Source organism: Hemicordylus capensis, chromosome 3, assembly GCF_027244095.1.
Source record: "Hemicordylus capensis ecotype Gifberg chromosome 3, rHemCap1.1.pri, whole genome shotgun sequence".
Lineage (NCBI taxonomy): Eukaryota > Metazoa > Chordata > Lepidosauria > Squamata > Cordylidae > Hemicordylus > Hemicordylus capensis.
This window is the reverse complement of record NC_069659.1, coordinates 14,859,545-14,885,043: the sequence shown is the minus strand read 5'-3', so window position 1 is coordinate 14,885,043 and position 25,499 is coordinate 14,859,545. Positions and strand designations below refer to the sequence as shown.

General features: G+C 47.3%; 1 protein-coding gene across 16 annotated transcripts in view; it reads left to right on the top strand.

Moving 5' to 3' along the window:
* The window catches only part of DLG2 (discs large MAGUK scaffold protein 2), a 1,429,269-nt gene that overhangs the window by 229,312 nt on the left and 1,174,458 nt on the right, over window positions 1–25,499 (top strand). The window contains exon 1 of one of the 16 annotated variants that reach the window (XM_053304287.1): window positions 16,579–17,079. The exons of the other annotated variants lie outside the window; for them this stretch is intronic. Within the exon in view, the coding sequence (XP_053160262.1) occupies window positions 17,050–17,079 (30 nt within the window). The 5' untranslated portion in view covers window positions 16,579–17,049. Of the gene's footprint in view, window positions 1–16,578; window positions 17,080–25,499 lie in introns of those variants that run through there. 16 annotated transcript variants of the gene reach the window in all.

Here is a 25,499-nt window from a genome sequence, read left to right as displayed (position 1 = left end):
GCTTTGCAAGAGACAAAATGCACAAGCCTGTTGGTGGAAGGTGCAGGAGAACAATGTGTGTGAGAGAAAGCGATACAGCTACTGGAGCTAGTGAAGCAGCAGCGATGAGAAGAAGCCACTGCTCCATGCTAGAAACTCCGTCCTCAGCACCTCTGCCTCCACTGGAAAACAGGGGTGTGCCCAATTCAAATTCAGTCCAGTTCAAAAAACTAGTTGCTACCCAGGGTTCTATATGCTTTTGGCCAGTGCGTGTAGGATTTTGCCTACACTTTTGGCTTTTGCTTGTAATGTTTCATATACTTACGCTGGAATTCATATGGACCATCTCTGTATGGACAGTGGAGGCAGGGGCAATGTGCCAAATATGGGGAGGGCAGGTGTGTTTTTGCTCCCCTCATTCATTCATAAGAGCTTCAATAAAGAACAATACATCAAGCCACATGTTCAGATCTTTACATGGGCGCTTTCCAGACTAGCTGCTCAACAGCTGCAAAATACCTCCATTCAAGTAAGTCGCATTTGAAATGTAAACAGCAGGGGGAGCAGTCTCGCGTAAACTAGCAACCCCCAAACCCAGCAACTTCCTTACACCGGATATATGATGTCCTAGCTCTATACTGCAGTGATTAAATTCGAAACAAGGCATTGGAAATGTGAACGGCACCCTGCTGTCCGCGTCGGGACTGCGGTGTCACAACGTAGGAAGTGTGGAAGCACACTCCCGCAGTACAACGTGATCCCATTGCAGGTTCTAATCTCGAAAGCGCCACTCTTTAGGCTCACTTATTACTCCCCCTCTCCGAGCAAAATGGTCCCTGGTTGCTTTGTGGTGGCAGTTAGGAGAGAGAGAGGGAACACCTCTCCCGGAACATGAGAGTTGGATGGCGGCAACTTCCCAGCCTGTTTCTTCTCTCCTCCCCTTAGAGGCCTCCTCTATGTGATGGCTGGGTCAGTATTGTCTAAACTGGCCCGTGGTCTTGCTGATTCAAGATAATGACCAATATCCTAACGGTGCACTTGCACAACAAAGTTGCACTAGCCCAAGAAGATCATGTTACTGCACTAAAAGAGTTGGATTTTTGAAACTGCACTCATGTGCAAAAGTTCCCTTTAAAACATAAGAGGCATACCATATGTTGTGCACCTGTTTGCACTAGCACAAATCAAGTCTGGAATGGAAGCTCCAGACTTAGCTGGTGCACCAGCTTTGCACTAGGACAGAAGCAGGCACGCTTTGGCACTCCAGCGGTTGCTGAACTATGACTCCCAGGGACCAACAAATTGTGGCTGGGGATGATGGGAGTCATAGTTCGACAGCAGCTGAAGTGCCAAAGGGTGCCTACTCCTGTGCTAGCACAACATCCTTGTCTAAGTGCAGCGTTAGGATCCATTGGACAAGAGAGTGCAAATGTCCCTGGGCCTTGAGGGTCAAGGTGCCTACAAGGGCCCCACCGCCCCACCCCAGTGTACACTGTGCCGCTGCCCCACCCACTGCTATTTCCCATTGTTGGTGGTGGTGGTGGCGGCAGTGCACGGGCCTTCTCCCCTCCCTGGCCGGCACGTGACGCTCTCCCTACACAATGGGGAGGCCCGTGCGCAGGTGCAAGAGAAGCCGGCGCACCAGCCAGGAAATGGGCAGGCCCATGCACTGACCGGAGAGAAGCTGGCCTGCTGAGAAGCCTGACCACCCGCCACCGCCAGAGGTAAATAGAGGGGGAAGTGTGGTGGCGGGGCTGGAAAGTAGGGGGTGTGGCTTCAGCGCTGGGGTGTGCGAGGAGCCCCCAAAACAACGTTGTCCCTGGGCCACTGGGAGTCTCCCTGACACCCCTGGTTAGGATATTGGCCAATACCACATTTACCCGAATTGAAGATGACTCTAAATTTAAGACGACCCCCTTAGAAGAAGAAGTTGAATACAGGTTATACTTGCATTTACTCAAAACGAGCAGGATTCTGAATTTAAGACAACATCCTGATTTCTGTTATAAATCTTTTTGGAAAGAAACCTAGTTTTGGATTCAGGTAAATACAATAATATCTCTCACATGTATCCAATCAGTTCCCAGTTTTATGCCCACAAGGTGTGTTTTGCATAATCTTTTGCAGTTTTCATATCTGTACCATGGAATCCACCGAAATTTTCTGAATGTAGCTACTGGGGTTTTCACAGGCACATTTCTGTGAGTTGTCACATAACACCAGTTTTCTAGCTGTCACATGACTTTTCAATATGAGCCTAATTTGCTTATAATTGCTTACAATTTCATTGGAAACCATATGAAATATTGCTGTGCCTTATTCTTATCCATGTACACATTTTGACATGAAAAATAAGATGGGGGGGTTTCCTTAATGTGCCTCCCCCCACCCCAACTTACCTTGTTTGTGGTGTTCTGCTCTATTTACAGCTCTGATTGGCTGTTACTTCGGCAACATTTTTTTAAAAAGTGATTGTTTACTTCCTATAAACAGTGAAGACATCATGTAACCCAGTGGTTCCCAACCAGTGGTATTCCAGAGGTTGCTGAACTACCATCATCCACAGCCACAATAAATTGTGGCGGAAAGCCGGCCCACCACCTCCCCCCGCCCGCCAATTCCCAGTGGTGGGGCCAACCTGCTGCTGCCTGCTCCCACCAGCCGGACAGCCTACCGCTGCCCTGCTGTTCCCGGAGGCCAGGCTGGCCCGCTGCCGCCACCTGCTGCTGCTCCTGCTGGCTGGACTGGCCTGCCAGCATTGGCGTTGTCCGGCATCCCTATTTTGTCCCCGTCGCTAATCGGCAGCTGCTCACGAACTCTCGCGAGAGCTGCCACACATGGGATTAGCAACGGGTACGCCTAGGAGAAATAAATATATAGATAATGTTTGGTGGAGCAAATAATATCATACACAGCATCTTGAAAGGCTTGCAAAGTCTCCAAGCATGATCAGTTCTCCCCTTGAAATGTTCAAGGACTGTCCTGGTTGGTGGCATTCTGTTCTGCAGAGAGACTTAAAACACCCTAATGGTATGTAATTTCTGTCTGTGTCATTGAACAGAAATTACAAGTGTATATATAAAAGTGGGAAGAGCTCTGACCCAACTTAAGAGGGAGATCAGCCTTTCAAAAAAGCAGAGACAATGGGCATGCTCCATCAAAGCAAAATCCTGTGGATTTCACAGGGAAATATTTAAGCATGAACTTATATCTCTTCTTGAAATGTTGCCCACTATGTGTTGGTGCAGTTTTGTGTCTGGATGGGAAAAAACAAGTGGAATTTAGTAAGATTCATCAGGCATGTTTTGTTGTGGGCTCTGTGTTGTCTGTTGAACCTTGATAACTGAATTCAGGTACCACACAGCTGTTGGCTTATATTAGTGTTGGCCCAGAAATTCTCCCTTCCAATTCCATAGTTCCATTTGCAAGTTGTGAGAATGAAGAGCATGTTTGCGATGTTGTGGTTGTATCCAATAGGGGTGTGCAGTGTCAGGTTGGGAAAGTTGGACATAGCCCAACATGGGCCACGACGGAGGGTGTCGGCAATACTCCAGCCTTGACTTAGGGAAGCCGGGTTGGAGTTTTCTGACCCCGTTTGGGCAACTTAGGAACTTTCTGAAGTTGCAAATTATTTTATTTTATTTTATTTTAAATATTTCTATACCACCCAAAACTTGCATCACTGGGCGGTTTACAATTAAAATCATTTAAAACAATAAATCAATTAACAATTAAAATCATTTAAAAGATTAAAAACATTTAAAATCTAGTATTAAAATTATTTAAAACTATATATCTAATTAAAAGCCTGGGTGAATAAATATGTCTTCAGTGCCTTTTAAAAAGTTGCCAGAGATGGGGAGGCTCTTATTTAAACAGGGAGCACATTCCAAAGCCCAGGTGCTGCAATGGTGAAGGCCCATTCCCAAGTAGCTACCAGATGAGTTGGCAGCAGCCGCAGGCGAACCTCTCCAGATGATCTTAGCAGGCAGTGGGCTCTGTGGCAAAGAAGATGTTCTCTTAAATACCCAGTGCCTAAGCTATTTAGGACTTCATAGGTAATGACCAGCATCTTGTATTTTGCCCGGAAACATATCGGTAGCCAGTGCAGTTCCTTCAAGACAAGAGTAATATGGTCTCTCCTAGATGACCCAGGGACCAACCTGGCTGCCACATTCTGAACCAACTGCAGTTTCCGGACTACGTGCAAGGGTAGCCCCACATAATGGTGGCAGAAGTCTGCTTCCCCCCAAACTCACAGCTGTAAGTCACAGCTGTTTAAAGTGCTTTAACTCGCATCTCCTCCGGAATGGAGGGGATGCGTTCAGATATCGGCCAGATTTACCCTGAAGTCCCTGCGAGTTATCGGGGAGTGGTTCATACACAATTTGGGTTTTTCATTGCACGTTAGAGTGTAGCCTGGTTTATATCTGGGGGTTAAAAAATCCACTTTTTGTGGCATTTTGGGGGGACAACTTTGAGTTTGCAGTAAAGCCCCCCGGTAAACTTGTGGTAAAACCTGCTATGTGTAAAAGTCCCAGGGGTGGGGGGAACCTCATATTCTGTCCTCTATCTACCCATCTGCCTGCCTGCCATGCATTTCTTTCTGTCTTTTTAATTTTTCTTAATCCGATATTTTTACTTGCAACTGCTTAAAATAAAGCAGCCAATTTCCGGGTTTCCCCTGTCAGATCACTTCCCCTGAGATTCTCGGATGTTAGGTCACTTTCCTTCTGCGTTCTCTGTGAGTACAATTTCCCGGTTACTTAAATAAAAATAATCTAAAAACCACAGTGGTTGGATTAACTTTTAATTAAATACATGGAGCCTGGCCATCCTTAGCTACTTGTGTGCCAGTTTTCAGAGCTCCCAGGCTAGCCTTTTTGTCCACCGATTTGTTTCTTTCCCCATAGACTTCTATGGGGATTTTCACCAATTTTACTGATCCCGATTTTACCGAACCCTGTCTCTCCCGCTGGTGGCGGCCCCCCAGCCACCACCCCTGCATACAATGTCAGATGCATCATTTGACGTCAGATGCAGGGGGCAGGCTTTTGCTCGCAAATGGGGCCGCCCCCTGTTTCTAAGCAAATTTCTGGCCAGTGCTACATTCGCTGCGTGGCTGCGTTTGGAGCAGCTTAGCCCAACACCATCTTCCCAGCCTGGGTGGGAATGCTTCTCCCTGCCTTTTAAAGCAGAGAGAGACGCTCCCGGCAGCACTACGAACGTGGCATTGGCCAGGAATTTGCTTGGAAACGGGGCGCCCCCCCATTTGTGAGCAAATCTTCACCGCCTTGCATGTGACATGTGACACAGGGTGTGTGGCTGGGGTGAGGGGCGTGGCCCCTGAGGGCTGGCAGCCTGAGTCCTTTGAACCCCTTTGCGCAATGGTGGCTCCGCCCCGACCAGCACCTACATTGTACATTACCTTACACCGTGTCAGTCCAATGGTCCATATAGCTTAGTATTGTTTACTTTGTCTGGCAACCAGTGTTCCCTCTAACAGGGATTCCCCAGATGATGTTGACTACAACTCCCAGAATCCTCAGCTGCAATGGCTTTTGCTGGAGGATTATAGGAGTTGTAGTCCACAACATCTGGGGATCCCTGTTAGCGGGAACACTGCTTGCAACACCTTTCCAAGGTTTCCGGCAAGGATCTTTCCGAGCAGCTGCTGCCTGTCTCCCCCCCGCCTTTTAACCTGGAGATGCTGGAATTTTGAAGCTGGGACCTTCTGCACACAAACAGATGCTTTCCCACTGAGCTATAGCCCCTTCCTAAAGGAGGCTGGACAACAGGATGGCAAAAGGAATGGGTAGGAGGACTAACAGCTGCCTTGTCTCTTGCTTTAGTGAAAGATCAAATGGGCAATGTCCAGATTGCAAGGTGCCTACATGGCAACCCTGAGAATTCAAATAACGTGGATATCAGCTGTTGGCGTTTCTGCTGTACAAACCTATGCAAAATGTCTGATTCTCTCCATGGAACAGAAATGCTAAAATGGCAACAGTTGTCCGTCCCGCCCCCCCGCTCCCCAGAAGTCCCTAACTTATGCTTTTTCCGAGAGTCCTCCCCACCTTTTTTTTTTTACACAATACTCTTTCCACAGACTTTAATAGTCTGTGGGCTGGGCTTTTCTTTACTGCTGTCTGGAAACATCCGAGATGTTTTTTTTCTTTTCTTTAAATGCTTTAGATCTGTGGTAGCCAGGATCTCATCTTTGCAAAGTAATGGTATGTGGTTGGCTGGACGTTTTGCCACTCAGGAAACCACAATAATATTGGGGATGTAACCTGAATCATTTACAGAAAGAAGATGACTCTTGAACACACTGTTCTTCCTTAGAACGGCTGATTGGAAACACACTTCAGCTAGGAACAAGAATGAGATATTCCCAAGAAAGAGGTTGCAGGGATTGTGTTCTCCATTACGCTGAAAGGTTAGATTCTACGCTGGATGGATGTCTAGACATTTCCTCTTCTGACTGTCAACAAATGAATAGCGGGCATTGATTTCCCTCACTCTTCGGGCAGGACTTTCATTTTCTGTATCTCTCCCCTTCTCTCTTCCTTTGTGAGAGGGGGAAAATTTTAACTCTGTGGAAGAGGACTTCCCTCCTTAGCATGAATAATGTGCGATTCCTCAAAGGCAAAGCCTAAAACGACATGGCTACAGAAGGTGTGTATGAAGTAATGGTAGTGCTTTGGCAGGGGGCAGAAGGGAGTACTATGGTATGGCATGGCTTCTTGCAAACCTGTGAGATAATCTCACATTCAGGTGATCTGTATGTCTACTTAGAAGTAAGCCTCACAGTGTTCAATGAGGCTTCCTCTTGAATATGTGTTTTGGATTGCAGCCTAGGTTTGCTGTCCTGTGTGCACCTAAATAAGAGTTGGACCTATTTGGAGTCAGTAGGGATTGCTTTCTGAGTAAACATGTATAAGATGCAACTAAAAGGTTCATGGGAAAACTTGGGAAATGGAGAAATTCTGCATTGTTTGAATGCAAATTTGAAAATATTTCTTTGTACAGAGTTGCTACTGTGTTGGGCCCAGAAAATAAGATAAATACAGAGGTCATTCACATAAGCGAAAGCTGTGTGTGCTCCCAATTTTGAGTTGTGTGGGTATAAACAACTAGGTAGGAGGAGGGAGAAGTGATTGTGTGGAAGCAAGGTAGAAGGAAAACCTGGGTAGCTTTCCCTCCTGCCTTGATCACACACAATCACTTCTCCTTCCTCCTACCTAGTTGTTTGCACCCACACAACTGAAAATCAAGAGCACACACAGCTCCCAAACCTGGGTAGGACACTGTTTTCGTTTGTGTGAATGACCTCACAGTTCACACACACACACACACACACACACACACACACACACACACACACACACAGAGTGATTTTTTTTAAAGGAAGTATCCAGAGAATACAGTTGCAATCCTGTGCTTGGAAGTAAACATGCATAACATTGCTCTGGAAAAGGCATGAAAAAAACATCTAAAAGCTACTGTTTATTATAGGATATGCAAGCTTGCTTCTTACATCACAGATTTATTTTAACAAAATGGACTAGGTTTCAGATGCTGACTCTTTTCTAAGTCCCACACATGACTGAGAGCAGAGCAAGGCCCACTGATAACAAAAGGATGAAGATGAAACTATTTTTAAGTGGTGGAGAATGTGGTTTGAATTTGGTAGACATTCTGGAATGTGTTTTTCCATTTCCGGAATGTGTTCCAGGCAGCCGATGTATGTTCAAACCACTTTGAGCACACTGAAGGCCAAGCTAGACTTGACTTTAAATGCATGGTTGAATCCTGTGCTTGGGATTTCCAACCCAGTTAATTTGATCAAAAGCAGTCACATGGTTTTGGGGAGGGAGGCTTGATCAGGGCAATGACATGGGGGAAATTTTTTAACTTCTCTCCCCTGCCCCATAATTTTCCTGAAGCTGATATTAGCTACAAACAGCAGCTTTGGGGGTGATTGTCAAAGGAAAAATTGGATGGTGGGAAAGGGTTAAAAACCCTTGGTCCCCCCCCCCATGCCCTGATCACAAATTAGCATCCCCTCTCACCATGCGTGGCTGCTTCTGATTACATTCAAAGTGTTGGAGGTCCCAAGCAGAGGTGCTCTTCCCCCTGGACTTCTAGGCGGAAGAAGTCCAGAGTCTCCACGCCCCCTGGGGCCCCCCAAATCCCCTTTAGTCTGTCCCGGGTGTTGTGTTTGCCATGCCATGCCACCAGCCTGCGCTGCACCGGGCAGCCAAACTTGACTGTGACCTGTGCCGAGTGGCCGAGCGTGACAGCTGATTTAGAGACAGAGGGGTGGGTGGGGAAAGAAATACGTGGGATGGGAATATGTTCAGTTGCGTGTTGAAATGTTTCTGCTAATGCATATTGGCATAAATATATCTGTTTTAAATTCTTACATTCTTGTGAGTTCAGTTCCTGTTGGTGCCCTTAAGAACCCATATGTTAAAATTACTGCGTGTGGCACGATGTGTGTGTGTGTGTGATGCTTAACTTGCAGGGGGTGGGGGCTCTAAAGGCCTTTAGGTCTAGGCTCCAAAATTACCTAGGTGCACCTCTGATCCCAAGCACAGCATTCAAAGTGGTTGTTTCATGTCTAGTTTGACTCAGATTGTTATATCACTTTTTATTCATCATTAACAAAATGTGAAACAAATGTTATGAGTATATACGATACGATACAATACAATGCAATACAACTACTATTACAACTACTACCACCACCACTATGATGACTACTACTATGAATATTTATATACTGCTTTTCAGCAAAGGTTCTCAAAAATATACATAAGATGGCTCCGTCTCCATAGGGCCCACAATTTAAAAGGAAATACAAGTTGTTCTAGTAAGAACTAATCAGCCTACTTTCCTTTCACTGTCTCTACAACTGGATTAAATTTGGTTCAAATTGAGGTCCACAAGTTAGATCTCTTACACCCCAAATGTTAATGCGTCCTCCATCTTGGATCAGGGTGGATGATATCATCACAAACTATGTCATTGAGGTGTCCTTGTGTGTCCCTACAACTGTACCCAATTTGGTTCATATTGGTCCAGGCAATATGGACCAGTTGATGGGGGACACACACACACGGACGGACGGACACACACGGACGGACACACAGAATGCTGGGTGATCTTATAAGCCTACTGGAAATAAGGTAGACACCATCAACAACCACTGGAGTGAAGCTGTGCTGGATAGTGAGAGTTGCTCTCCCCTGGAGTGTTCAGGCTTTCACCCCTTAGGGGTTGCCAGTCTCTCTGCCCACTGTGTTTGTCTTTTTATGGCTTCTGCTTTGTGGTGGTTTTTTAAAAATGCTTTTAAAATTGTGTTTAATTTTTTTTACTATTTTAATGTAATTTTAATGTAATTTTATTATATTTTAACTTTTGTAAACTGCCTTGGGATGAGTTTTATGTAAGGCAAGCATAAGAGAATATCAACTTTAAAAGATGCCTCTTTGCTCAATTAGCAGGATTACTGAGTAGTTGAGGGAACTTTTAAAAATACATTGTTACTATGCAAGTATCTGTTTTCAAGAGAATGCAAAGTGGTTTCTTTTTCTCTATATATATACTCTGTAAGACGTACCCGTGGCTAATCACATGTGTGGCAGCTCTTGCTAGAGTTCGCGAGCAGAAGCACCGTGGTGATTGGGCAGTGGAGATTCCATATGCAGATAGGGAGGAGGAGCCTGTGGCACTGTGGTGATTGGACAGTGGCGATTCCATATGCAGATAGGGAGGAGGAGCCTGTGATGGTTAAGGTCAGTTGGAATGCAACTGTTCCTGGTCAGAAGATGTTTTTGATTGGAGAGGAGAGGAGAAAAAAAAAATATATATATATATATATATATATATATATATATATATATATATATGATAGTGGGCAGGGTTCTGTGAAGAGAGGGGTCGTGAGAGAGGAAAGAGCCCCTTCAGGAGAAGGAGGCTGCCATTGTGTGAATTAGATGAGGAAACAAGATGAACAAGATCTGTTAACTCAGGAAGGGAGAGAGAGAGAGAGAGAGAAAGAAAAAAGAAGGGAGGGGAAGAAAGACAGAGGGGAAGAGTGAGTGCAGGAGACAGAAAGAGAGAAAAAGAAGGGAGGGAAAGAGGGAAAGAGGGAAGGGCAAGGGATGGGCCCGAGCCTGTCAGTGGCCTGAGGGGAATGAGCGATCATGGCGGCTCTTACTGGCAGCAAGGAAGGGTCTAGTCAACCACTGCTGCTGTTTGGGGCTACTGAGGCCATTGGCAGAGGGAGGCAGGCAGGCAAGGGACAGGCCTGGGCCTGTCAGCGGTCTGATGGGAACAAGTGGCCATTGTGGTGGCGGCAGCAAGGAAGGGCGCAGTCAACTGCTGCTGCTGCTCCTGTGGGGAGGAGCAGGAGCGGGGCTCAGGTGAGGGTGGGGAGGTCTCTGGGGATAGGAGTCTGCAGCTTGGCTAATAGGCACCAGCAACACTGCAGCTGCAACCAAGAGGGGTGAGTGGGATGGAGTAAAGGGACGGAGGAGTGACCCAGAGAGGTGAGGTGGATGGAAGCAACAGGATGGAGGAGGAGGCGCAGGAGTGCAGCTCAGGTGAAGGTGGAGAGATCTTTGAGGTGAGGGGGGCTGTGGTAGGGGGTGAGGGGAGCAATCAAGTACTAGCGTGCAGATTCTCTGCATGGGTTAAGCTAGTTTAACATTTCACTTCTAACCCACCTTTCTTTATAAGGACCCACGGCAAAAAAATAAATAATAATAAAAAAAATCCTGTATGTTTTTTAAACCATTAAAACAGTAAAACAAGGCACTTTAAACCAGTATTATATCTGTAAGAGCTCCTCAGTCACCACTGAAGAGTTTTGTGTAATTGTAAAGCTTGCAGGTTCTTACAGCAGGAAGAATTTAGTCCACAGTCAATTATTATTTGTCCTCTTTGGTAGTGTCTTTCAGTATATGGCGTGCTTTGCAATTTAACCACTGGTATCCAGTTACCTGGCTTGTATTTCTTGTGCTTATCAATATTTTGCAGCTCTTATTGACAGGCTGGTACAAAATGTCCTTGTATGTGCATATCTACACTAGGAAGAAGCAAGGACTATGTTGGGGATATGACTACTATCTGAAGGGCTGTCACGTAGAAGGAGGAGCAGACCTGCTCTCTGTTGCTCCTGAGGGCAGTAGGGCTAGAATCAATGGGCTGGAATTACAGGAAAGCACGTACAGGCTAGATATTAGGAGGCATTACCTAACCGTAAGAACTGCTCGACAGTGCAACAGTCTGTCTTATGCAGTGCTGGGCTCCCCTTTGCTGGAGGTTTTCCAGCAGAGGCTGGGTAGGTATCTGCCAGGGATGCTGTCGCACTCTGTTCTGTGGGAGAGCTGGCATTGTGGCAGTGACCATGAATTGTCCCCTTTGCTAAGTAGAGGCTACCCTGGTTAGCATTTGAATGGGGGACTACACGTGATTACTATAAGATATTCCCCTTAGGGGATAGGGGAATATCCCCTCTGGGAAGAGCATCTGGGAAGAGCATCTGCATGCTTGCATGCAAAAGGTTCCAAGTTCCCTCCCTGGTAGGGGTGTCCACAAAACCACCTGGTCCGGTTCGGGTCGTGTTCGAACTGGACCCGAACCTCACCGGGCCACTTTGGTTTTGTCCCTCTTCGAACCCCCTCCCACCCACCGCCTGTTTGGTTCAAGGGGGGGGGTCATTGGACATTTTGGGGGAAGTTTTCCTTCTTCTTTTTCCCTCTGGGGGGCCTCTCCAAGGTGGTGGTGGGGGTCTGTGGAGGTTCCCCCTTCCCCTGCCAGCCTTCCTTTTTGTAAAATTCACCCAGTTCTGGTGTCTTCGGCCTTTTCCGGTCATGACCCAGCCACACAGGGTACCACTGCACAGGCGTGGCAGCCCCCCAAATGGCCACTGTGCCAGGGAATAGGCCCAGAAAGGGCCAAAGATGCCTGAACCAGGCAATTATTACAAAAAAGGACAGTGGGGGGAGGGGGAACCTCCGTGGACCCCACCGCCACCGTGGAGAAGCCCCCCGGCGGGGGTAAGTTAAAAAAGAAAAGAACGCCCCACCAAAAAAAGTTCAGTGAACCCCCGAACTGAGGTTAGTGGTATTCTGTCCGGGGTCGATCCAAACTGGGGGCGGTGCAGCTCAACCCCGAACCTTTGAACCAAACCGGTTCAGTATAGAACTGGTTTGGATTCAAAACTTGCACACTCCTACTCCCTGGCAGCATCACCAAGATAGGGCTGAGAGATACTCCTGCCTGTAACGTTGGAGAAGCCACTGCCGGTCTAGACAATACTGAGCTAGATGGACCAATGGTCTGACTCAGTATAAGGCAGCTTCCTATGTTCTTCATTGTAAGGCCTGAGGGTCAGGGGCAGTCTCCATCAACCTTAGGTGCTGTTCCTTGACTAATTGTTTATTGGCCAATGTGAAGCCATGGTCAAAGCTGAATACGCTGCACAGTCCCCTAGCACCATTGGAGATGACCATTCTCACCATGCAGTGTTGTGTTTTGCCCAGCAATGGTGGTGGTGGGGCTCCTTTAAGGGAACCTAGGCCCTCCTGAGCCCCTGCACCATCTTGGAAGAATGCCCAGAGTGCTCGGAAGTGTAACTCTGCCCAGTGCTTTCCTCCTAGAGCTCTTAAGAGAGGGCTCTGTCTTTCTTGAAGGGCCCTCCCGGCACTGAGGAAAGCGCAGTGCTATGCAGAGGTCAACACACTGGGAAATGGCTCTCTCCTTGAAGGTTCTTTGCCAAAGTGCCCCCCGCTTGGAAAACAATAAAGATCATTACTGTAGTAGATTCCTGCACAGAGAAGGGGGTTGGAGTAGAAGACCTCCTCGATCCCTTCCAACTCTACAGTTTTGTTATTCTAAGTACATCTAATATTCTCAACATGTAGATGGGTTCCTGACTGCCCCTGAGTGTTCCTGGCTACCCACTACCTGAATAACATTATGATATATATGATCTTCCTTTCCTTTCTATTCATTGCACATGTGGTATGTTCCTGGCTGCCACTACAAATGTCTTTGCTTCCTACTCACTGAAACCAGAAGCAGCTAAACAGAATAAAAATGAGAAATACTGACAATTAGGCATTAGTTACCTATTTTCTAACTCCATACTTAATAATGAGAAATGATGTGATTAGATGGCTGTGATGATACTGTGGTGGCAATCGGCCCCTTGATGTCTGGGTGGTTTTGCTCCACTGATCTGATGAATGGTTGGATTGTCCATAATGACCACAGTTAACTGGTGGCAGCCCAATATTCAATCCAAGATTAATGACATGTGTGAATGGGGAGCCTCATGCAATTGCTTTCTAACATAGATGTGGATGTGCATGCTGGGGTCCTGGCTGACATTGTGGGATAGATTTCATGCCTCATTATGGAAAAGATTTCAGCCTTCAGAATGAAGCATAAACCTTAGGGATGAGAAGATCCTCCCTCTCCTAATTCTATTCCTTAATTTATTGCTCCATCAGTGCCCTGGTTACCCTTCTTGAATTCTGCATGGCAATGGAAGAATTTCTAAAATTAATTCTGGGACTGGAGTATGCACAGCTTGCCTTTAATTTCATTTCCTCTGTGTCTTTCCCCTGCGACCTTACTTTACTAACGTAAACCTGTGTGTATATACAAAGAAGTGATGTGATTTTAATTGTTAGAGAGGATAGTTTATTGTTAGAGATTATATATATCAGAATTGAAGGTGAATTGAAAGAGGGATCACTGCATACCATTTTTGCTCCTGCTCAACAAGTTTAGCAGGTGTTTGTATTGCTTCAAAGCCTGCACTTGTGTTGTTTGACCAACAGTGGAAATGGATAAAAGAAATATGCGTGTACACCAGGGGAGGAAAGCTTCTTTCAAAGCAGTTTGAACTCTCTTAAAAACTACCTACACCCAGCCTTCGACTGTGTTTTCCTATTCTGAGTTTATGATGCCCGACTATATGTAAGTCTGTACACAGTTGCATGTGTTTGTGTGTACTTGTATTCATTTTAAAAGTGAACCAGGGTAGAGGCCCCCTGAAATGCAGGATAAGAAGTGTACTGCTGTACTTCTGTTACTCACATAACACATGAATAACTGCATCTGTGTCCAGATCTGTATGAGTGTACACTGTACACACAAACCCTATTCACATGTTATTTCAGCACTTGTACAATTAATATACAGCGTACACACTGTGTACTATACAGGTACAGACAGGTACAGATCTGTACACAGCTACAGACATTCACATGCAGGCCTGCAGCCAGACTAAAAGTTCAGGAAGGCACCCCAAAGGTAGAGGGGGCAGACTGTTTGCAGCCTGGAGCATTAAAGAAATTAGGGGGGTAGAGAAAAATGGGGGGGAGCCCTCCAACCCCCTTAGCTACAGGTCTGTTCACACATTATGCTGAATGCAGGTACAGCACTCCCTTTCTAATCTGTACCATGCACTAGGGGGACCAATACCCAGATTCGCTTTTTAAATGAACGCAGGTACAATCATTCACACAAAAATATGTATGAGTGCCCAGACATTTGTACACTCATACAACATAATGTCTAAATGGGCTATAAGAATATCACGTAAGAACATAAGAAGACCCCTGCTGGATCAGGCCCCAAGGCCCTTCTAGTCCACTTTCACACAGTGGCCCACCAGATGCCCCTGGGAAGCCCACAGGCAAGAGATGAAGGTGTAGAACATAATGAGACTATTCACACGGTCTACAAAAATTGGGCTAAGGGAGCCTAGCCCTGTTTTTGCATACCGTGTGAACCACCAGGCTCGGCTGCGAGCCTGGTGGTTCCCGAGCGCGTAACCCACTCAAGTAACCCTCCCCTTAAACCGGGTTTGCGGAGTGAGGGCTCTGCACACCCGGTTTTTTTGCTTGCGAGTAGCTCCAGCGTGGCTCTGTGCCACGGCTGCTCACAAGTAGACCCCTGACCGGGAGGCTGAAAAGCAGCCTCCTGGATCGGAGGTCTCTCCAGCATGCCCTGCGCACTTGTGCAGGGCATGCTGGAGCTTCTGGGAGCCACGCAGCCCCCGAACTTCCCAGCCCCTGCCGGCTCTGTGACGGAGCCGGCAGTTGTGTGAGTGGCCGCTGCGGCTGCCCAGAGCAGACTGTCTCCCCGCAAACCCCCTAGAGGCTCTTCACACTAATCGTGCGAAGAGCCTCAATGTCTGGACAGAGAATACGTTTACCAGAACCATACAACAGCTCTCTTGCATACCAGGGGGGCTCTGGGGGGGGGGGGAAATGCCCTGCAAATGTTTGCACCCCGCCTGCCCCCCATTTCTGATTCAGAAATCTAATGTGGGACACAGCTCCCCCACCCACAAATGCACTGTGCCTCTTCTTTGCCCCCTTTCAATTTTTTTTCTTGGGCTGCCACTGCATAGGAAAACTTACAATGTAGGACGTTTACTGTACAGGCTATTTTCAGGCAGTGTCATCTCAAACTGGAATTGCCAACTCTGAAGTCAGGAACAGAGGGACACAGGAAGCTGCCCCATACTGAGTCAGACCATTGGTCCATCTAGCTCAGTGTCATCTACTCAGACTGGCAGCAGCTTCTCCAAGGTTACAGGCAGGAGTCTCTCCTAGCAGGGGTGTGGCTAGGAGAGAGGAGCCCCATGTCTGCCCCTTTCCCCCTCGGACCCTCGGAGGGAGGGAGGGAGATCATGAAGAAAATAGGGAAGGGTGGAGCTGGGGGGGGGGTTGTCTTCAGGAGCTGGGAGGCCCCGGGGTTCTTTGAACCCATCCACTCAATTATAGCTACCTACACCCCTGTCTCCTAGCCTACCTGGAGATGCTGCCAGGGAGGGAACTTGGAGCCTTCTGCATGCAAGCCTGCGGATGCTCTTCCCAGAGTGGCCTCATCCCCTCAGGGAAATGCCTCACCATACTCACATATGTAGTCTCCCATTTACATGCAAGTCAGGGAAGACTCTGCTTAGCAAAAGGGACCATTCACGCTTGCTGCCACAAGGCCAGCTCTCAGGAGACCGCCCCCGCGCCATCTCCCCCCAAATATCAAGCCGGTCCTGGTGGCTTGGCCTTGGCAACCCTACCTACCGTGCCTTACAGCCCTGCGCTTTCCTCTAGCGCAAACCCTCTGGCAGCAAACTCCTCCGGGACGAAGAGGGGGCTTCCCTGCGCCTCTCTGCTTAACTTTTCCCCAAGTCCCAAGGCTCCGCTTGCTGGCCGTGAATCTGCTCTGGGGGCAAGGGAGCGACCTGAGTGAGGTGCGTGCTGATGGTGCTGGGGGGACCGCATTGCACACACCGCAGTCTTCCAGCGAGACGTGCGGGCTCGGGCGATCGTGCTTCTAATAATGAGCTTGGCAACTCCGAGCAATTGTTGGGCCGCGCAGGGGCCGCCCTTTGATTGATGGGCCGCGTAGTGGTGCCTTTTGTGCTTATTCAGAATTTGCAGGGAAGAAGAAAGGAGTTGCATTAAACTCCCCCCTCCCCCCCCCCAGCGCAGATCTCCACAGAAGGAGAGAGAGAGAGAGAGAGAGAGAGAGAGAGAGAGAGAGAGACTTGGCAGAGCAAGCCTTTTTGGGTTCCACACGCAAAGCGCTGCTGAGAACGGTGTGGCCACCACAGAGACGCTACCTCGGGGCTGGCTCCCCTCTCCCCCGCTCAGGACGGCTTGCCTCTAGGAGAGCCCTCGATTGCCGGCTGCTGAGCAATGCAGCAAGCCAGCCGGAGGAGTCGCCTGGAAGTTTTGCGGGAGATGCGTCCTGGTGGGCTTCGCGATCTCTGCTGGGAGACTCATGCCTGCCTTTAAGCCAGGCGCACGGAGGAGGACTCGAGTTCCGTACGCGGGCCCCGTTAGGAGGCGGAAGAAAAAAAACCCACCCCCGGCTGCCCGCCCCGCGGCCGCGCTCGTGTAGATCCAGGGCTCTGGCGGCGTGCCTGCCCTGCTCCCGGGGTCTTCCTGGCCAGATCCTCCCCGCGAGCCCCGCCGCCGCCGCGCTGCTCCGGCTCCGGATTTCCTCGCACTCCCCGGGAAGGTGGACGGAATGGATTGCCTGTGCATTGTCACGACCAAGGTAGGCACTGGGGAGGCGGCGGCAGCTGCTCGGCTCGCCATCCCGCGCCTGTAATTAAACAGACGGAAGATGTTCTCCGTCGAAGGCTGCGAGATGGAGCGATAACTCTGCCTCGCTTCAGGGGGCGTCGCGTTCCCATTACACATGATTGCGATGCTATCTCTTGCCAGTCGACATCTCCCCTTCCTAAACCATCTATTAATTGCCTTGTATCAGCGCGAGAGGCCTGCAGTGTGTGCGCGCGCGCATGTGTGCTTAATCTTAGATTTTGCTTGCATCTATTAATAACTCAGGTACCGGAGGACATTCCGCAAAGAGACGAGTGTGTGCGACCATCCTGGAAGATTTTAATGAAAATGAGGAGACTGCTGCGCCGCATTTCTCTCCTTCTTGTTCTGTTTGCTTTTGAAACTCTGAGCCTTTTGATGCAGTCCAGGTTCTTTGCTTCCAAAGCCAATCATGCAAAGTTTTGAGAAAGGCCAGGTTTCTGATTGGAGAATTCAAAGTTGCAGTCAATTATCCCAACTTTCTGGGGGAAGGGAAGGAGAGGAGGGAGAAGGAAAGGACTGTGGCAGATTTCTGAACATGGGCCTTACAATTTAGAGTGGCTTGTATACCCTCGTCCTGCTTTCACTACGGATATTTATATACCGCTCCGTCAACCAAAGTTCTCAAAGCGGTTTACAGAGAAAAATGAAAATACATAAATAAGGCTGCTCCCCTGTCCCCAAAGGGCTCGCAGTCTAAAAAGAAACATAAGGCAGATACCAGCAACAGCTACAGGAGGGATGGAGTTGGAGAGGGCTAGTTGCTCTCCCCCTGCTAAATATAAGAGAATCGCTACTTTAAAAGGTGTCTCTTTGCTCAGATAGCAGTCTTCATACAAGACCTAATTAACCTCTGGAATTCACTGCCTCCCCTAAAAAAACTTTTCTTGTTGAAAAGTATAACAAAAATAATAAATAAAATATTATGGCTGTAGCCACTCGCAAATGGCTTTAGAAGAGCGCCTTCTCTGTCATGAACTCCTCTGCCTATTGAGATAATCAGGAGAGGTCCATGTACAGTTGTCACAGGCTCCTTTGGTGGTGACTCAGAATCGGGCCTTCTCTACAGCCGCCCTGGAACTCTGCCATCAGAATAAGAGCTTGCCCATCTCTGTCTGCTTTAAAAAGAAAAAGTAAGATGCACCTGTTTAATCAGACATTTACTACTACAAAATATTTATATACTGCTCTTCAATGGAAGTTCTCAAAGCGGTTTACATAGAAATATAAATACTACATAAATAAGATGTAGTTAAAATTTTGCATTACATTACATTAACTTTTAGCTAAAATTTAAATTGTTTAAATTGTTTTTAACTCTTTGCTGTATTCAGGGGCACACTAAGGTAATTTGGGTGCCCAGACTGCCCAGCCATGAGCCCGTCCCACAAGGCCCCCCCAAACCTCCTTTGGGGGGGCTCTCCCCGCCAAACCTCTGCTTTTAAAAAAAGTCTTACCGCAGCCGAGGGGTGGCTGGGCGGGGGGGGGAGGGAGAGTGGAGCAGCCCTTTACCTCCTCCCCTAGCAGCAGTGGGGTGGGAGCAAGAGAGACGCTGACCCATCCATTCGGGCCAGCATCTTTAAGCAACTGTGAGGTGTGCCTGTGCAGTTTAGAGATTGTCACAAGCCTGTGATGTCACAGGCTTGTGACAATCATAACTGTGCAAGTTTGGAGGACCGGACCTGTCATTTGGAAGCTTCCCTGGACCTTGGAGGACCGGACCGGGTCCCCAAGGTCCGGGGTTTAGTGTGCCTCTGCCTGCATTTAAAAATTTTTATATAAACAACGTGGAAATGTACATATATTAGGTGGTGTGTGTGTGTACAGTATAATTTATTTATTTTAAATATTTATACCCTGCTCCTCCAGTACGCTACTGCTCAGGGTGGCTCACAACAATAAAATAGATACAATAACAGTAATATAATTAACCAAATTAAGTAAACAAGTTAAAAGTCAGGTTAGAAACCACAATCTGTTATTTTAGAAGCTAAAAATTGAGAATTATAAAAACTAAAAATGAAAGAACTTACCAGATATAACCAAAGATGGAGCATTAAAAAAGCCTCTTTAAAAAGATGTGTTTTTAGTTGTTTTTTTTAAAAAAATAACACGGAGGGAGCATGTCGAAGCTCTTCAGGAAGGGTGTTCCATAGCCGAGGGGCCACAACTGAAAAGGCCCTGTCTCTCCTCCCCACCAACTGGATCTCTGTTAGTGGCAGGGCCATCAGCAGGGCCAGAGATGATGAACGGAGGGCCCTGGCAGGGGCCCTCCTGCCTGGTATGGACAAATGTGGTCTGACAGGTACCCCAGCCCCCAAATGTGTAGAGTTTTAAAGGGCAAGACCAGCACCTTGAATCTAGCCCGGAAGTGGACTGGTAAACAATGAAGCTGCACCAGGATGGATGTGACACTCATGAAGCAACTTGCACCCATGAGCATACCTGCAGCAGCATTCTGGAGTGATAGACCAGCTGAAGCTTCCAAACAGTCTTCAAGGGTAGCCCCACATAGAGTGCATTGCAGTAGTCCCATCTGGATGTTACCAACAACGAATGTTACCAGTGTGTGTGTGTGTATATCAGGGTTACTCAACGTGTGGGTCCCCAGATGTAATTGGACTTCAACTCCCATGATTCCCAACCAAAGGCCACTGGGGATGGGGATTATGGGAGTTGAAGTCCAATAATATCTGGGGACCCACACGTTGAGAAACCCTGGTATATATAATTAATAGTTACTGGAAATGCACATATACAGTAATAGGTGGTGTATTATGGTATATATAAATCATATATATATATATATATGATTGATAGCCACATGATGCAAGTGTGCAGTACATCATGGGAATTCCCCCTTCCCTCCCCGGGTTCCCCACAGTGTGGCAGCCGTGGCTGGCACACAATCAAGAAAATGAGGTTAATGGAGCACTCACTCCCTTCACCTTGTTTTCAAGGGTGGCTATATAGGTGGGTTTGCCGCCATGTTGCCACCAGGATCGAGCCCAATCCCGGGTCACGTGCATTCAAAACGGAGCTGGGCTCCTTCAGCCTAGTTTTGCTCGCGTGTGCGAATAGCCTCAATGTCTGAATAGGGCTTTTGCGAATGACTGTACATTTTAAAAGTGAACCTGGATACAAGACCCTCAAATGCAGGGTACAGATAGGGAGTGTACTACTGTACATGCGTGGAGCATAATCTATGAATAATTGCACGTGCATCCAGATCTGTATGTGCCTAAACTGTATACAGATTTGCATATGCTGAAAATACCATGTGAATAGGGTTGATGAAAATTGGATGATGGGAGTTGTAGTCCAGCAATAGCTGGAGGACCGAAGCTGTGCACCCTGGTGTAGACAATGCTGAGCTCGATGGGCCCAAAGGGGTGCCACAGGCTAAAGCAGCTTCCTGTGTGTGTAAGTTGCTATGCCAGCGATATGGGCCAAAGGGCTAAGCCCCTCTCCTTCCACACTGCTGACCCTAACCCTGTCCACACCCCAGCTGCTATTTACAAAAGAAAGCAAGAGCAAGCTGTATGTTTAATTTGATGTGTTAGTTGCTCCTAAGACAAATGTGCAGCAGACCTGTGTTTGGGGCCCAGCTGGGAGTTGTATATAATCTTGTAACTAAAGTGACTAAATTAACAGCACCTGCCTGAATTCAAGAGTCAAGATACATACACAGCTGAGGACTGCACACAGTGGTGGAGATTTCCTTTTCACTTCTGCTTCACTGCAGCAGCAGGAAAACTACTGAGCTGTCTTAGTGGGTAGTAAACTACGGACAGTTAGTGCTCTTTATTTTTCTTTTCTGTCTCTAGTTTGCTTTTAAGCCACCTAATGGCACAGCGGGGAAATGATTTGACTACCAAGCCAGAGGCTGCTGGTTCGAATCCCCACTGGTATGTTTCCCAGAGTATGGGAATGTTTCCCAGACTATGTTTCCCAGACTATGGGAAACACCTATATCGGGCAGCAGCAATATAGGAAGATGCTGAAAGGCATTACCTCATACTGCATGGGAGGAGGCAATGGTAAACCTCTCCTGTATTCTACCAAAGAAAAAACACAGGGCTCTGTGATTGCCAGGAGTCGACGGCACACTTTACCTTTACCTTTACCTTTAGTTTGCTTTTATTGTCATCCTTTAGTTTGCAGTCCAACTTATTCCTTGATTCAGTTGTGTCTTGTCCTGACGAGCCAGAGCCATGCTGCCTGCAGGCTGGCCATCCATTAGGTAGAGCTGCGTGCTGCCTGCAGGCTGTCTGTTCATCAGGTAGAGCACAGCTTTTGGGCAGGGCAGAAGAGAGAAGAGCAACCAGAGCTGATTCCTTTGGCACCCTGTGGGCTCATTATTAGCCGTGACTGCACTGATTTATCTTTTTGGCTTCACTTTATTTAAAAGTGTAGCCTGCTTTGAGTGCTTTACAAGTTGTTCACTCTTCCTTTGAGACCTCTCAGGAGACAGGGCGAAGTTTTCTAGTTGTGATTTTTGTTAAATAGTAGCGATGTTGCTGAGGTATCAGAACGGAGAAGAGGGTTAGAAGAAGCCAGCCTTTTCTGACCCGAGTAATTGCTCCCAATCAAGGGATTACCAGAAGATCCAAGGTGCGCAAAGAATAACTTCATTCTTCCCATGGACTGCCCAACCTATTAGGGTTGGTTGGATTTTGGCGGTAAAACTTGGCCTTGTAGAGATGGACCAGGGAAAAAATCCAATGGATGCATCTCTAGCATGTGATTGGAGACGGGCGTAACTACCATTAGGCAAGGAGAGGCGGCTGCCTGGGGGCCCCCACGCCTCGAGGGGCCCCCCAGAGGCAAGTCACATGTGAAGTGAGTGTGTGTGTATCAGCGAGGAGCCTATTTTAAAATTTTGTCTCTGGGCCCACTCCAGCCTCGTTACGCCCCTGATTGGAGAAGCTGCATATGTAGAATATCTGTTTGGACAATATTTTCAACGTGGAGCAGGAAAGAATGCTTAATCGCATTTTTTTGCCAACTTTCCAGTAAGCTTATAAGTTCTCCCAACATTCCATGTGTCCATGAAGCTGTGTGTGCGTGTCTCCCATCAACTTCACAATGCCTGGACCAATATGAACCAAATCAGGTACAGTTGTAGGGACACATAGGGACACCTCAACGGCGTAGTTTGTGATGATGTCATCCACCCTGATGGCAGATGTGTAAAATTTTGAGGCACAAGTGGGATAACTTGTGAACCACCTAACTGATCTGAACCAAATTTGTTACAGCTATAGGGGCATATGGGGAAACCTCAATGGCATAGTTTGTGACAATGTCATCTACCCCAGTCCAAGGTGGCAGATGCATGAACATTTGAGGTGCAGATGGGCTAACGTGTGGACTGTCTAACCCAGGGTTTCTTAACCTTGGGCCCCAGATGTTGTTGAACTACAACTCCCAGAATCCCCAGACATGGCCTTTGTGGCTGGGGATTCTGGGAGTTGTAGTCCAAAAACATCAGGGGGTCCAAGGTTAAGAAACCCTGGTCTAACCGTTTTGAACCAAATTAGGTACAATTGTAGTGAGTGACACACTGGGACAGCTCAGTGGCGTAGTTTGTGATGATGTCATCCATCCCGATTCAAGTTGGTGGACACGTAAAATTTTGAGGCGCAAGTGACTATCTTGTGAACTGCTTAACTGATCTGAACCAAATTTGCTACAGCTGTAGGAACACATAGGGATGCCCCAATGGCATAGCTTGTGATGATGTCATTCACCCTAATTCAAGCTGGCGGACATGTGAACATTTAAGGCGCAACTTGAGGAGTATCTAACCGATGTGAACCAAATTTGGTACAATTGTAGTGAGTGACACATAGGGATACCTTCAGTAGTGTACTTTGTAATGAAGTCATCCACCCCAGTCCAAGAGGGTGGCCACATGAATATTTGAGGCGCAAGAGACCAACTTGTGGACCTTGATTTGAACCAAATTTAGTCCAGTTGTAGAGATAGTAAGAGGAAAGTAGGCAGATTAGTTCTTACTAGAACAACTTGTTCTTTACTGACTTATTGCATTTCTGTTTATCTGATGTGATGCTATTGTTTTGGATTTAAACAAAAAAAAACACAGAAAAATATGTTTCTGTTTTATTTCAGTTTTTCTTTATATGAGTTATCTCTGGTGTTGTTGGAAATGTTCGTAAATAAGAACAAGCAGATGGGTGTCTAGCAAACTTGCCTTGCTTTCAGTGGCATATGGTAAAGACACTAGAATTTATACACACACACATGCACACACACATACACTGTGGTTACTCATTTTGATATTTTTTGAACAGTTCATTATTAGTGTTTTATTCAGTGGTAAAAAACCAAAACCCTTTGAATTTAGGTTAGGCTTGAAAGTGAGCATGAGCCATTCTGAGCTGTTCCCTACCTGCTTTAATACTGCTGGAATTTTGAGGAAAGCGAAGGAGGTTGGGTCAAAGAGATGAGTTGATCTTTGTACCTCTATTAGTCTGGAATGTTCGCTGTCCAAAAAGACTAGGGAATTGTAGTTTTCTGGGACTTCTGGTTATGAGCCAGTGTAATATAGAGCACTGTTTCACAACCCTTTTAATCTCAAGGCAGACTACCCTAAACAAACCATTTTTGTGTGTGTGTTGGCAAATTGGCAAGTAGTTTAAACTATGCACTTTTGAAGCTGAGTCACACGCTTATGCACCAGGAGGGAGGCATCCTTTCCAATGCATTATGAGGCGAGTCAGCTCCAAAAACGGTGAGTTAAAACTCCCCAATTTTGAAGCTGACTCAGTCAGCATGGCACACTGGCCGGTATCCTGTGGCACATTAGCATACTGTGATATACTGGTTGGGAAATGTTGGTGTAGAGGGTGCATGTCAGACTAAGAGCAGGGAGACGGGTTTTAAATGTCCACTTAGCCAATTCACTAATTAAATTGAAAATTTTCTTTGGATATAGGAGACAGCCTAAATATTTGGGAGGCAGACTATGAGGTCATCCACACAAGTAAAAACTGTGTTGTACCCAGGTATGGGAGCTGTGTGTGCTCCCAATTTTCAGTTGTGGAAGCGAGGTAGGGGGGAAACTTTGGTAGTTTTTTCTCCTACTTTGCTTCCACACAACCAACAATTGGGAGCACATACAGCTCCCAAACCCAGGTAGAACACAGTTTTCGCTTGTGTGAATGACCTCCATGGATACTTGGTAAAATTATTGGACTTAATGATGGACATTGTGGAGGGGGAGTGTAAATGAACTTCCCTTTATCCCTTTTACAAGTAGCAGAAAACAAACAGTGCTCCCTGGAAGAAATACAGATTTTATTAAGTAATTCTACCTTTGAATATTCTAGGTGCCATGGCCCCAAGGCACCTGGGATTTGTCAAGCTCTGCATTAAACTGGCTGGGTAACCTTGGTTGTTAGTCACTGAGGCTATTCTCATGAGCAGCAGAAACCGGGCTAAGGGAGCCCAGCCCAGTTTCTGATGCTCGTGTAGCTCCTGGCAGCCAGCCCTCTTAAATACCTCTGCCCCCCCACTGTTAAACGAGTTAAACCTTAGCACTCCGCTAACCCTTTTTTCCTGGTCATGTGTCGTCATGCCACGGCTCCATGCAATGGCGACTCATGAGTAGACCCCCGACAGGGAGGCTACAACACACCTCCCAGGGTCAGGGGGGACTCCCCAGAATGCCATGGCAACTCACAAGTAGACCCCCCCTGACTGACCACCTGGCATCAACAAGCCTCCCGGCGTTGAGGGCGGTGGTGTTTCCCAGAATGGAAGAATTTTGATACTTTCGGGTGCCGAGAGGCCCCCCATCCCTGCTGCGCCCACTGGCTCCACGATGGAACCAGTAATCGTGTGGGCGGCCAATCCGGCTGCCCAGGGCGAGCTGCCTGCTCATGTGTGGGGAGAGCAGGTCAAGTCTGCTCTCCCCACAAATCCCTTGCAGGCTCTCCACATTGCTCATGTGGAGAGCCTCATTTTCTGGCAGTCTAGGTTGTTGTGAGGAAAAATGTGATGGGGAAGGACCTTATATATTGCCCTGAGCTACCTGGAAGAAGGACAGGATAGAAATAAGAACAGAATAATGTCTTCTGTGCCACATACTTAGGGACCTGAGTTCTAAAGGAAGGTCAGTTTTCAGCCTAAGCCAGGGGTTCTCAACCTTGGGTCCCCGGATGTTGTTGGACTACAACTTCCATCATCCCCAGCCATGCAGTCCAACAAGATGTGGAGACCCAAGAGTGAGAACCCCTGGCTTAAGAAAAATGAATGAAATAAAGTATCCAACTCTTTACAAGTAGGATTCACTACCATCAAATATGGTGATGATTATCAGCATAGGTGGATTTGAAGCGAAATTAG